At 42.4% G+C, this 14233-nt stretch overlaps 1 protein-coding gene across 1 annotated transcript in view; it reads left to right on the top strand.

The window, feature by feature from the left end:
* NUP50 (nucleoporin 50) overlaps positions 1–13327 on the top strand; it is a 52899-nt gene extending 39572 nt beyond the window's left edge. The window contains exons 7-8 of the mRNA XM_069228265.1: positions 6647–6765; positions 12961–13327. Coding sequence (XP_069084366.1) covers positions 6647–6765; positions 12961–13175 — 334 coding nt within the window. The 3' untranslated portion in view covers positions 13176–13327. The remainder of the gene's footprint in view (positions 1–6646; positions 6766–12960) is intronic.
* The last annotated feature ends 906 nt before the right edge of the window (positions 13328–14233 follow it).

Here is a 14233-nt window from a genome sequence, read left to right as displayed (position 1 = left end):
ACTGCTGGGACCTTTTAACAACATTGGTTGCCGTGTAATATGGTATCGAGCAACTTCATGCCCATTAGGTTGAGATTGAATATTGGGCATTCAAGCCATCAATTGAATGAATTATGTGGAGTGCCAGTACTGAAACTTATTTAAAAAAAAAAAAAGGGGGGGGAATTACCCTTTCATTTTGGCAGCCATAGAACACTATTTGTATCCGTGTCTGTCGCCCCCTTTTCAGTTAGACTGGTTGGCATTGGAGCAACATGTGTGAACTCTTGAAATTAAGCTTGTTGTTTGGTTAATCACAATCACTGAGGAAGGCATCACACTGAAACGCGTCTGAATGTGGAAGTTATATTAAACTTTATGGAGGCCGTTGTGAGTGACCCGTTTCGGTTTTGTTTGGTGTATTTACGTGGATCCTACTCCCACGACCGAGGCACCCGCCATGAATTGCAGTTTGGCAGCATTGGTGGGAGTTTGGTAAACGTGTGTGTGTGTGTGTCTGTATGTATGTATGCATGTGTCTGTATGTATGCATGTAATGTGTGTGTGTGTGTATGTGTGTATATATATATATATGTATGTGTGTATATATATGTGTATATATATATATATATATATATATATATATATATATATACACACACACACACATGTATGATCGATGGCATGTGTAGCTGCAGATACATATGCTGTGCACATCCCGCCATCTAGTGTTGGGCTCTGAGTGTTACAAGTTGTTTTTCCTCGAAGAAGTCTTTTTCGAGTCACAAGATCGAGGGACTCCTCCCCTTTCGGCTCCATTGGGCATGGGCGTCGACTCCATCTTAGATTGTTTTCTTTCCGCCATCGGGTTCGGACGTGTTCCTTTTCGCTCCGCGTTTCGGTTCGGAAAGATAGTTAGAATCTCGGAAAATTCGACGGTATTGTTTGCGTTCAGTATCTGGTTGGTTAGTTACAACAGATCGACACGAATTTTGAAGAGCTCCGGTGGCCCTTTGGGGTTTTCGATTCCCCGGCGGGGCCTGGTCGGCCCGACCACGTGCGTCTTCAAGGCTATTGGAACGGACCCCATTCCGCTTCTGCCCCAAATGTCACAACAAGTATCCTTATACAGATCAGCATCTGGTCTGTAACTTGTGTTTGTCTCCAGAACACAAAGAAGATACTTGTGAAGCCTGTCGAGCGTTTCGGTCGAGGAAGACTTTAAGAGACCGAAGAGCGAGAAGACTACAAATGGCGTCGTCGCCGACAGGACAAAAACACTTGGAGGAGGAAGAAGAAACCTTCTCCATCGAGTTTTCGGACAGACGCCGAAAACCGTGAGTAAGACTAGGATACACAAAACTCACGGAAAATCCAGTAACGCCCAGGGGACGCCACCGCCAGCAGGCCATGGCTTAACCCGAAAAGTAGGTGACCGACCATCGGCACCGAAAAAGGGCACGCATGTGTCGAAGGCATCCGACTCCGGTCGAGATACCGGCACAGAGCAGACTCTACCCCGAGACAGCGGGTCAGAGCAGGTTCGGCACCAAGAGGGCGGCACCGAAACGAGTCGGCACAGAGAGACCGGAACGCCGAAGATTTAAAAAGTGTTGTCGGAGCCGAAAAAGACTGCTGAAAAGGTTTCCATACCGAAACATCCGGCCTCGGATTTGTGAGGGACTGTCCTCACAAATGCAAGGACATAGATTCGGACAAGATCTAGAGTCAATGGAGCCAGATTACACTCAGAGAAGGCTCAACATCCAAAAAGATACAGGGAAGATCAGTACTCTTCCCCCAATTCGGATGAAAAGAAAACTTGCCTTCCAAGAGAAAGACAAGCAGCCACAGGCAAAGGTGGCAAGACAAGTAACCCCGCCACCATCTCCACCACGCTCAACACAACAATCACCGGTAGTCACTCGACCACTGATGCAGTCCCCAACTCATACTGGAATGAGTCAGGACGATCCCGACGCATGGGATTTTTATGATGCGCCAGTATCCGATAACAGCCCAGACTGTTATCCAGCGAGACCGTCACCACCTGAGGACAGTACAGCCTACGCACAGGTGTAAAGAGCAGCGGTGTTTCATAATGTCCCCCTGCATGCTGAGCCTATCGAGGATGACTTTTTATTTAACACACTATCATCCACACATAGCCAGTACCAGAGTCTCCCTATGCTACCTGGAATGCTAAAACACTCCAAACAGGTGTTTCAGGAGCCTGTGAAGGGCAGGGCCATAACTCCAAGGGTGGAGAAGAAATACAAGCCGCCACCAACAGACCCTGTGTACATCACGCAGCAATTAAAACCAGACTCTGTGGTAGTAGGGGCAGCTCGCAAGAGAGCGAACTCACACACCTCAGGAGACACACCACCTCTAGACAAGGAGAGTCGCAAGTTCGACGCTGCGGGTAAAAGGGTTGCAGCACAAGCGGCCAACAAATGGCGCATTGGCAACTCACAGGCACTGCTTGCAAGATATGATAGGGCTCATTGGGACGAAATGCAGCATTTCATTGAACACTTGCCCAAAGAGTTCCAAAAGAGAGCACAACAAGTGGTGGAGGAAGGACAGAGTAGCTCGAACAATCCGATACGCTCTGCAATGGATGCAGCGGACGCAGCTGCTAGGACAGTAAATACAGCAGTGACCATAAGGAGACACGCATGGCTGCGTACAACTGGATTCAAGCCGGAAATCAGTTTCGAGGGGGTTTTCGGGGACAGAGCACAGAACCCTCAACCTCACAAACAAGGCCCACTTATCAGAGTCAATATCAACGGGGAGGTTTTCGGGGACACTATAGAGGGTGACAGTTCCCAAAGAGTAGAGGGAAGTCCCAGAGTCCCAAAACTCCACCAAATAAACAGTGACTTCAACGTCCCAAATCCCCAACACAACACCAGTGGGGGGGAGACTAAGCAAGTTCTACAAACACTGGGAAGAAATAACAGACACGTGGGTCCTAGCCATTATCCAGCATGGTTATTGCATAGAATTTCTACAATTCCCTCCAAATGTCCCACCGAAAACACACATGTCCAAACACATGGAACTCTTACAACTGGAGGTCCAAGCGTTGTTGCAAAAAGATGCTAGAGATAGTACCAATTCTTCAAAGAGGAACAGGAGTTTACTCCCTGTACTTTCTCATACCCAAAAAGGACAAAACTCTAAGACCTATATTAGATCTCAGAACACTAAACGTCTACATCAAATCAGATCACTTTCACATGATGACACTACAAGACGTGATCCCACTGCTCAAACAACAAGACTACATGACAACACTAGACCTAAAGGATGCATATTTCCATACCTATACATACTTCCCACAGAAAGTACTTAAGTTTTGTATTCCAAGGAGTACATTACCAGTTCAAAGTGTTGCCATTCGGGATAACAACAGCGCCAAGAGTTTTTACAAAATGTCTGGCAGTAGTGGCTGCTCATATCAGGAGGCAGCAAATACATGTGTTCCCGTACCTAGACGATTGGCTAATCAAAACCAATACGCAAGAACAGTGTTCACAACACACAAAGTATATCATAGAAACCCTTCACAAACTAGGTTTCTCACTCAATTACAACAAGTCACACCTACAACCGTGTCAAATACAACAATACTTAGGAGCAACAATCAACACAACAAAAGGGATTGCCACTCCAAGTCCACAGAGGGTACAGGCTTTTCAAAACGTCATACAAGCCATGCACTCAAATCAAAAGATAGAAATAAGATTAGTGATGAAACTACTAGGCATGATGGCCTCATGCATAGCCATTGTCCCAAACGCAAGGTTACACATGTGGCCCTTACAACAGTGCCTAGCATCACAATGGTCACAAGTACAGGGTCGACTTCAAGATCTAGTGTTGATAGACCGCCAAACATACACCTCGCTTCAATGGTGGAACACTAAATTTAAACAAAGGGCGGCCTTTTCAAGACCCGGTGCCTCAATACGTAATAACAACGGATGCCTCCATGATAGGGTGGGGAGCACACCTCAACCAACACAGCATCCAAGGACAATGGGACACTCAGCAAAGACAGTTTCACATAAATCACTTAGAACTACTATTAGTATTTCTAGCGCTGAAGGCATTTCAACCTATAATAACCCACAAATACATTCTTGTCAAAACAGACAACATGACAACGATGTATTATCTGAACAAACAGGGAGGGACACACTCGACACAATTGTGTCTCCTGGCACAGCAAATATGGCATTGGGCGAATCACAACCACATTCACCTAATAGCGCAATTCATACCTGGAATCCAAAACCAGTTAGCAGACAATCTCTCTCGGGATCACTAACCGATCCACGAATGGGAAATTCACCCCCAAATACTAAAGACTTACTTCCAAAGGTGGGGAACACCACAAATAGACCTTTTTGCAACAAAGGAAAACGCAAAATACCAAAACTTCGCATCCAGGTACCCACAGGCCCACTCTCAGGGCAATGCGTTATGGATGAGTTGGTCAGAGATATTTGCTTACGCTTTTCCCCCTCTCCCACTCATTCCATATCTATGAAACAAATTGAGTCGAAACAAACTTAAAACTAGACCTCTCAGTAGTGCCCCATATCAAGCTACCAAACAGACCAGATCTGTTAACTCAACACAAACAACAGATCAGACACCCAAATCCAGCATCGCTGATTCTAGCAATCTGGCTCCTGAAGTCTTAGAATTCAGGCACCTAGACCTTACACAGGAATGTATGGAGGTCATAAAACAAGCTAGGAAACCAACCACAAGACATTGCTACGCAAATAAGTGGAAAAGATTTGTTTATTACTGCCATAATAATCCAATTCAACCATTACACGCATCTGCTAAAGATATCGTCAGCTACCTACTACACTTGCAAAAGTCAAAGTTAGCGTTTTCATCCATTAAAATACATCTCACAGCAATTTCGGCTTATCTGCAAATTACACACTCAACCTCATTATTCAGGGTCCCAGTCATAAAAGCATTTATGGAGGGTCTAAAAAGAATTATACCACAAAGAACACCACCAGTTCCTTCGTGGAACCTCAACATTGTCTTAACACGACTTATGGGTCCACCTTTTGAGCCAATGCACTCATGTGACATACAGTACTTAACATGGAAAGTAGCTTTTCTGATAGCTATCACATCTCTCAGAAGAGTAAGTGAAATACAAGCATTTACTATACAAGAACCCTTTATTCAAATACATAAGCATAAAGTAGTTCTACAAACAAATCCTACATTTTTACCTACAGTCATATCACCGTTCCACTTAAATCAGTCTCCCAGTGTTCTTTCCAGAACCAGATTCAGTAGCTGAAAGAGCATTACATACATTAGACAATAAAAGAGCACTAATGTACTACATAGATAGACCGAAACAAATTCGCAAAACAAAACAATTGTTTGTTGCGTTCCAAAAACCTCATACAGGGAATCCAATATCCAAACAAGGCATTGCCAGATGGATAGTTAAATGCATTCAAACCTGTTATATAAAACAGGTTTGCACCAAAGGCACACTCAACTAGAAAGAAGGGTGCTACCATGGCCTTTCTCGGAAACATACCAATGACTGAAATATGTAAGGCAGCCACATGGTCTACGCCTCATACATTTACCAAACATTACTGCGTGGATGTGTTAACAACACAGCAAGCCACAGTAGGAAAGGCAGTATTACGGACTTTATTTCAAACAACTTCAACTCCTACAGGCTGAGCCACCGCTTTTGGGGAGATAACTGCTTACTAGTCTATGCACAGCATGTGTATCTGCAGCTACACATGCCATCGAACGGAAAATGTCACTTACCCAGTGTACATCTGTTCGTGGCATGAGACGCTGCAGATTCACATGCGCCCTCCCACCTCCCCGGGAGCCTGTAGCCGTTCTTAAAGTTTGAAAAAAAAAATACCTCACCCTCTGCGGGGAAAACAATCTAAGATGGAGTCGACACCCATGCGCAATGGAGCCGAAAGGTGAGGAGTCCCTCGATCTCGTGACTCGAAAAAGACTTATTCGAAGAAAAACAACTTGTAACACTCGGAGCCCAACACTAGATGGCGGGATGTGCACAGCATGTGAATCTGCAGCGTCTCATGCCACGAACAGATGTACACTGGGTAAGTGACATTTTCCATATATATATATATATATATATATATATATATATATATATATATATATATATAATCAGCGCTTATTACTTGGATGACTATTTCCTTGGAAATGAACTAGGATTACAGGTGACTCCCTTTCCCTTGCTGCAGATTCCTCAACTTACACGTATCATATAAGCATCAGTCTTAACCTAGAAGCTTTTTTTTCCCTCTGCAGTTTTTCGGAATCTGCTTGTATTTTTTTTCTAGACTTCATGATCCCCTCAAATGGCATTGCACTTCACAACCTTTCTGCTTGTTTACATTCCAAATCAAATTGAGCTTTTCATCCCGAGTCCTTTTATTATTATTTTTTTTTTTTCTAGACATGAGATAAACATAACAGCGCCACGTTTGCTTATTCATCTAATTATATTGTACTATATAAGCATCTCACTGACATGTTTTGATTTAAAAAAAAAAGGGGGGGGGGGGGGGGAAGTGTCTGGAACTTAAATTTGTGGTTTTTTTTCCAGGTGCAAATTGTTTTATAAAAAAGAGAACGAATTCAAAGAGAAGGGAGTAGGCACCCTGCACTTGAAGCCTGTAGGAAATAAAAAGACACAGTTGTTGGTGCGGGCAGATACAAATCTAGGTGAGTATTTGTAATTTGGAGATTTGGTACATATTGTGCTGTTAAGTGTTCTCTTTGAAGTTGTTGCGTTTCATTGACAAATGCTCTAAAAAAAATTATGGAAATTGAATCTGGATAACTCAATAGATTGTGGATGTGTTAGAGATTTTGTTTTATAAGCTTTACATGAATGATATGTCTTTGCAGATGTCTGTCTTATTGCTGAATTTGGTAATCTAATTTTCATTAGACATTTTCTTAGGTTACAAATTTGGTCATATGGAAGTCACAATGTTTTATTGCCTTGCTCCAGCTATTCAGTTTAATAACATTACTTATCCAACGTCTACGTCAGTTTGAACTGTCAAGGGCAGCTGAATAACCCCGCTGATTACTGGATTAATTCATATTTTTGGGGTACTTTTTCTTTCTCTTACCCCACCCCCCTTTCGATTTGTGATGTGTTTTATTTTAATAAAGTAATTCAGAAGAAGGAACAATTTAGATTAAGGCCATTTTAGTTTTGGTCTTTTGATGTTGTGTCCATTATTTCTAATCACTTCCTCTAACGTGAGTGTTGGAGCTGAACATGCGAAATACACCATTTAGACATTCAGTTGGTTGAAATTCTAAAGTAGAAGTGCATTTTTTCTTAATTTGGTAATTCTAGCTTCCTGTGAACCTCTGTGTACACAGTGACGTTGTATAGCATTTGTCTGTTTCATAAAATAACAACATACAAGGTTGTGGCCTTCCAGAGCACCTTGGGGGGGGGAGGGGCATATTTCTGGATTAGCAGTGATTCAAACTAAAAGGGCATGGAATCCTTGCCACATACAAAACCATCTACTGATTAATATGAATGAAGGAAATATTACAATTGTCCCTCAGATTTTAGACTCAAAGGCAACAAGAGATTGGAGACTGTCAAAAGCCCTGGATCATTATAATGTAGCCGGGCATTGCACATAAACATGTACATCTTGGTTTTCTCGAACTCTGGTATCAATCTGCAGTTATTGCAGGAAGCCTTGCCAGGTAAACACACATTCATTGATATATTGAGTAACAAGCTCAGCTGTCTTTCACATTGCAAATAACCTTTACACACATCATATGCTCAAAAGCTCAAATATTTTTGACAAGAGTTTAGTACAGTTTCTCGGTTTGTGTGAGCCTGTATGTAATCATGCAAGTATGGTTCAGAATCACTAAAGAAGAATCTTTCTCTGGTCAAGGAGCACAGGCTTTTGTGATGCCATGAATACATTATTGATGCAAAATTAGTTTTTAGGAAAAGATTCCCCAGCTCTGTTGATGAGAACACCTTGTTTTGTAAAAAAAAAAAAAAAAAAAAAAAAAAAGTCCTTTCATTTATTAATTGCAGATCGGAAGATCTCATTTATCAACCATGCGAGAGAAGTCCTTTATAATGAGGTTTTTTTCCCTGTGAAATACTAACTAAAAATTGAAAGGATAATGTGGGCGTGCCTCGGTAAGCAAGCCAACAGCAGAATCTTCAGGCCCCTATTGCTTCATTGAGGATTAGCTGTAGTGTTAATAAGTCTTAAGGTCGGATAAATCAGTCTTGGTGAAACATCTGAGCTGGATCTTATTTTTTGTCATGCCACACGCGCACATTTGCATTAGGCTGGATTGAACCAACTTCCAGTGAAGGGCGTAGTGAGAGCCCGGTGAAGGCCTTGGGGTTTTCCCTTCTCTAAATGCCAGATATGCAGTTCCTCAGCTGCTACGACCTTTGAATAATTAATGCTTTAGTTTAGTCTATTAGTCATTAACTATTCCTGATCTTGTGTTCACCTCACAGGTTTAGAACTCAAACTCTTCATTGTATGGTGTTTGTTTTTAGGTAGATGTACGTTTGTGCCCGTATTTTTTTTTTTTTTTTTTGCTTATTGTATCTGTATACATCAGTATATTTCAAGTTTATTTTGTAACATAAGCAAGCTGCAGCTACTGTATTCCCACAATTATTTTACTAATAGGTACATTTGACCTCGGATGCCTAATTGGTTTTTACGCTGTACAAATGTTGATAATCACTGAGTACCCATTTCTGGTTTCCATATTTAAACCAAAATACATATGGTTTTCTGTATCTAAAAAATCATTAATAGTGGAACGAACTCTGGAAGCTTCCTAAAAGCAAAATAGAAAATAAAAAAATCCCAATCTATTGTGGTCGTAACACCCTCTGACTGGATAAAGTAATTCATACTATTGATAGTCAATAAGTGAAATGGCCACTTTAATTATATTGCCACTGTATGATTGAACGGAACAGTAATACTTGTCAATATACACTGTTGAAGTCTTAAAATCAAACCGGCCTAATAAATACTAGACCTGGCTTAGTTATGAGCTGAGCAGGGTAAACTGAGGACATCTGAATACACCTGTCAAAAGGGCTTTTTAGAAAGACCTGTAAGCCGTTCTTAAAGCGGAACAAATACCTGAACTATAGCTCAGGATTATTTCCACAATAAAATGGAGTGTTTTGGGAAAGTGATCATTTGTTAGCTGTTAATCAGGATACAGGTAGTACATTGTCTTTACTAGGTAGTGTCTTTTTATTCCTGGAAATTTCCTTGGATGTGAACGTTATGAAGTTTTCTAATCCCACGGCCAGTCAGAAATCAAGGTTCTTCCAGTTGGGTAAAGGAAGGCTTCAAGGAGCTGGCTGTCTGTGTTAATGATACTAAAGTTGCACCCTCCTTGAAAGAACCTTGGTATCACCCTCTTCTTAAAAAAAAAAATAATAATAATAATAAATAAAATGGACAAATATTAGTCCGACCATAAACATCCCTACCTGCAATATGTCACTCACAAAATTATGTTCTATGACCTTGTAATCTTTGTGACAACCAGTTACTGTTCCGAAGGGCAATGGGTATTGCAATGTTCGATATTCAGTCTACCCTCTTAGATGCTGTAGACTTGTTGTACCTAGTCCTTTTCCCTGCGTTTTTTGCCACCATGGATAGTTTACCAAATGTGGCTAAGGTGTGCTAGTGTGGGCTTTTTCTTGTGTTGTGTTCTCCGTTTATTACTGTTTGTGTGCTACGTAAATGCCTCCAAGTTAAGAATGACTGCTTATGTGTCAAGCTGCCAGAGAGTGAAGCACAGGTTAATTTAGTGGCTTTTGTGGTTCACCTTGACAGGTATAGTGGTTGTTGATTGAGACGGGCCTTCAGTCAAAAAAAGAAAATCCTACAATAGTGCTTTGTGTTTTTGCATGAACGAAAATGCATGTGTGTGCAAGTTCACTTCCTCTCCAAAACCTTTTTCCCCTTCCATGCTAAATTTTTACTTCTGCCCTCCTCAGAAGTAAATTTCCAAGCATTCCAATTGTTCCATCTAATTAGAAAATAACAGATTGCTGAGAGACTTCTGAAGAATTGCGAAAAACCTTTAAATGTGTAAGTTTGTCACTGTATCCAGACTCAAAGGGCATTCCAACACTGAAACTACTGCCTCCTGCTACTCCCAATCACATGCATGTACATTTGCAGAACGTTGACAAAATCGGGGCATTGCTAAAATCGAAGTCCTGATAGACTTCTATCCACAGATTCCTTACCTTTGAATTTCCCAGGTGTCAGACTGGATTCAGAAGATGTGTGAGCAGTACCCGTGCACACCAGTAGGTAGTGTTGATCTGCTCAGATGTCGTGGTACCGGCATAGGTGCCACCCAGGTGCACTGATCCGGAGAAGAGCTACCCCTCTTATTTTTTGACTGGATTATTTTGACCTGTCGAATTTTTGATGATTTCCTCCTAGAGGGTAAGAAGCTGTCATCAAGGAAGACAAGCTTCAAGCCCTGCGAAGCCTGTCATCAGCAGATGTTGGTGACAAACCTGCACCTTGTCTGCCTGTTGTTTCTAGAATGTGACTATGACTCAGTCGTGCTCTGATTGCCACGCTGTGCACCCGAAGGCTATGAGGGAGCGGTCCCTAAAGCTCATCGTAGCCTGGCATGCAAGACTGCACAAGTCAAGGGCCCCATTGAGAGGAAAGTCCTGGGTCTGGTAGCGGAGCCCAAAGTAGTCATCATCCCACTCTAAGTCCTTGGGACGAACGGGTAAGTTGAGGCGCAAGCAGTTGAAGTGGTCTCAAACTTTGCCTTGTCTGTCGACCGATGAGACAAAGGAGCTTATACATTCAAGGCCTGATTCCTCAGAGCTTGGGCCACCTTCGCGCCTCCCTGATTTTCTGGGAGCTGGAGCAACCCCCGTGCACCTGAAGGAGTTCTATGAGGCCAGGTACCTCATTTATGGGCAGGCCATCTGGTTCCGCTCAGGTGGCTCTGGCCCCAGCTCCAGTTGGCAACCAGGGTTCCATTCTTGGATCTGGAATGGCAATAGTCGTTCCATCTCAACCTTCACCAGTCCCAATGTCAACTCTTCTGGCTGCGCCATCCCCATTGTGACCCCTGACACTGAGCTGGAGGGGCGCTGCACGATGCCGCATCCAATGGCAGCTGGAACCTTGCTTCCTATAATCAAGAGTTTTCACCTCCAACCCCCCAGACACCAACCCTCCCCACCAATAGGGACTCAAAGAGAATGGACTCTTTGGGGAAGAAGAAGTTTTCTTCCACCAGCCCAGCATTGCGGTCTGAGTTAACGGTCCAAAAGGCATGCAGTGTTCAGTCACACTGTGGGACAAAGTTGTGCAAGTGCTGTCACCGGTCCTGGAGGAGGCGTGGGCCGTACTCTCAGGCTGTTGCAGATGGGAGAGATGCAGCATAGTTCACAATACAATGTGCACTTGACACCACTGACTCACTGGGCAGAGTGGGTTCGACAGTAGCCCTGTGGCGTCATGCCTGGTTGAGGACGTCTGGCTTTTCAAGGGATGTCCAAGCATCCTTATGATTCCCTCATGGACATGTCCTTTGGCATCCATCACTATGCAGATTCAGCCCTGGAGCACTTTAAGGACTCTCGTGCTACGGCAAAGTCCTTGGACCTTCCCCCCCCCCCCTTTAATTATCCCCCTTACTCTCCTTTTGTGGCTACCTGAAGGGGCTTACAGCCATGCTAATTCCCTCCCAGCCACTGACCTAGGAATGCTCCCCAGCCTCTGTGTGGATGAGGGTGCAGTACTGTAGGAAAGTACCATCTTGCCTGGCATGTTACCCCCATATTTCAGTGTATATATGTTGTTTTAGTCTGTCACTGGGACCCTGCCAGGCAGGGCCCCAGTGCTCATAAGTATGTGCCCTGTATGTGTTCCCTGTGTGATGACTGTCTCACTGAGGCTCTGCTAACCAGAACCTCAGTGGTTATGCTCTCTCTGCTTTCTAAATTGTCACTAACAGGCTAGGGACCATTTTCACCAATTCACATTGGCATACTGGAACACCCTTATAATTCCCTAGTATATGGTACTGAGGTACCCAGGGTATTGGGGTTCCAGGAGATCCCTATGGGCTGCAGCATTTCTTTTGCCACCCATAGGGAGATCTGACTATTCTTACACAGGCCTGCCAGTGCAGCCTGAGTGAAATAGCGTCCACGTTATTTCACAGCCATTTACCATTGCACTTAAGTAACTTATCTGTCACCTTTATGTCTAACCTTCACCTGGTGAAGGTTGGGTGCAAAGTTACTTAGTGTGTGGGCACCCTGGCACTAGCCAGGGTGTACTGCTCTCTAAAATCTTTCAGATCCAGTCTGACACCTGGGGAAATTCAAAGGTAACTAATCTGCGGCTAGACCAGGTAAGGTGTTACCAAAGGTAGATAACTTGTTCATCATGACTCTGGATTATTCAGAGAGGCTATGATCAGAGTGCTGATGTAAGGAGAACTTTACCATAGCATGAAACTTCATTGCCTGGCACCAAAATTACAAGTGGATTATTTTACCAGACTAGTAGATATATGAAGCCTCTGTCCTTCATGCAAGAAGATATTTTATAACATTCTTAACCCCTTCCTGGTATTCTGTTCTTTTCACATTCCTAAAATGTTCCAGAATTCCTTGAGTGAAATGACATCTAAAAGTGGGATAGACAGGAGATGGTGAAATACAGTCTTTATTTCTTGGCTATAAGCGACCTTTCAGCAAACGTTGACTGTTCTGGTACTGCAAAGAATGTTATTAGTCATGCTAAAGATTAAAATTCCTGGCACGGTTTTTCTTCCTTTAAATATGCACTTTTTGCTTTTGTTTTGCAAATTTAGGTAATATTCTGTTAAACGTTTTGGTCCAGCCTTCGATGGCCTGCTCAAGAACTGGGAAAAATAACGTGATTGTTCTATGTGTACCAAACCCTCCCATTGATGAAAAGAATCCCAACGTGCCGGTTACCATGTTGATAAGAGTGAAAACCGGTGATGATGCTGATGAGCTGCACAAAATTTTAGTGGAGAAAAAGGAGGAATGGGGGTCTCAGTAAAATACTTCAAGGAATTGTTAAGAAGCTGCTCTCGTTTATTTTCGAATTTATTTTTTGTAAACCTGAACAATTTGCAAATCTCAAATTATAGTATTCAGAATTTTACGTTTTGTATCACGAAGATGTAATGGCCAATAAATGCTTTAACTTAATACAGAATGTTATTTCCTGTCTAACTACTCTGCTCTCAAACGTGACACCACTATGCTGACTCATGAAAAATTTAAATTGCAATTTTTGTTTAAATTCAGTGTACAGTCTCTATGGTGTGAAAGCAATTTTAAGACGTATTTGTTTATTTTTAAGTACATTTTGAGGTGTTAATTCAGCTTTCTAATTTGAGAGCACAGTGCCATGTGAATGAGAGATCTGTATTTTGCATTAGTAGGCTGAATACATGCCTAAATGACTGTTAAAATCAGCAGCAGGACTGGCAATGCAGTGACTTTAATGGTTTATGTAGGGGCGCAATACCTAAACAATTTATGTTAACACCACTCTTTTCAATCAGTTCCGTACAGAAGGCTCCTAGATATTTCTATAAGAGGCTAAAACTGAACGATGCTGAAACATAAAATACGCTGCACATACACCCTTGTGAAAACGTGCACACTATTACATCAATCTAGTGGACATTGACCAAAAAATTAAATGGGGTACGTCAAACCTGAAACTTTAACCTTTTAGTTGTGGGTCAAATCAAGAAATGAAAATAAAAAACCTGTTAAAAAAAACACCCACAAAAAAAAACTGACCATGTAGTCAAGATGTAGAAGTGGTACAGAAGTGTACTCTGCTTTTTTTTTTTTTGTTCTTTTTGAACCACTTGCGTTTTAGTCTGCACTTCTTTTTTCCGTTGTTCTGGGGTTATAAGAGTGCTGTCAATTATAAATATTCACATTTGCCTTCTATTGAGGAGTGTCAGTATAGTCTAGAATAGTGAAGAGCTGCTAGCTGGGGTTAACAGAATTCTTTGCTTCACTTACAGGGTTTAATATCTATTCCTAGCTGTGATAGGCATCCTAAACAACAGATGAGTTGTCTTCATAGTGCCAGAG

This window comes from Pleurodeles waltl, chromosome 4_1 (genome assembly GCF_031143425.1).
Source record: "Pleurodeles waltl isolate 20211129_DDA chromosome 4_1, aPleWal1.hap1.20221129, whole genome shotgun sequence".
Classification (NCBI taxonomy): domain Eukaryota; kingdom Metazoa; phylum Chordata; class Amphibia; order Caudata; family Salamandridae; genus Pleurodeles; species Pleurodeles waltl.
The sequence above is the reverse complement of the archived record's forward strand: the minus strand, read 5'-3'. Positions and strand labels throughout refer to the sequence as shown.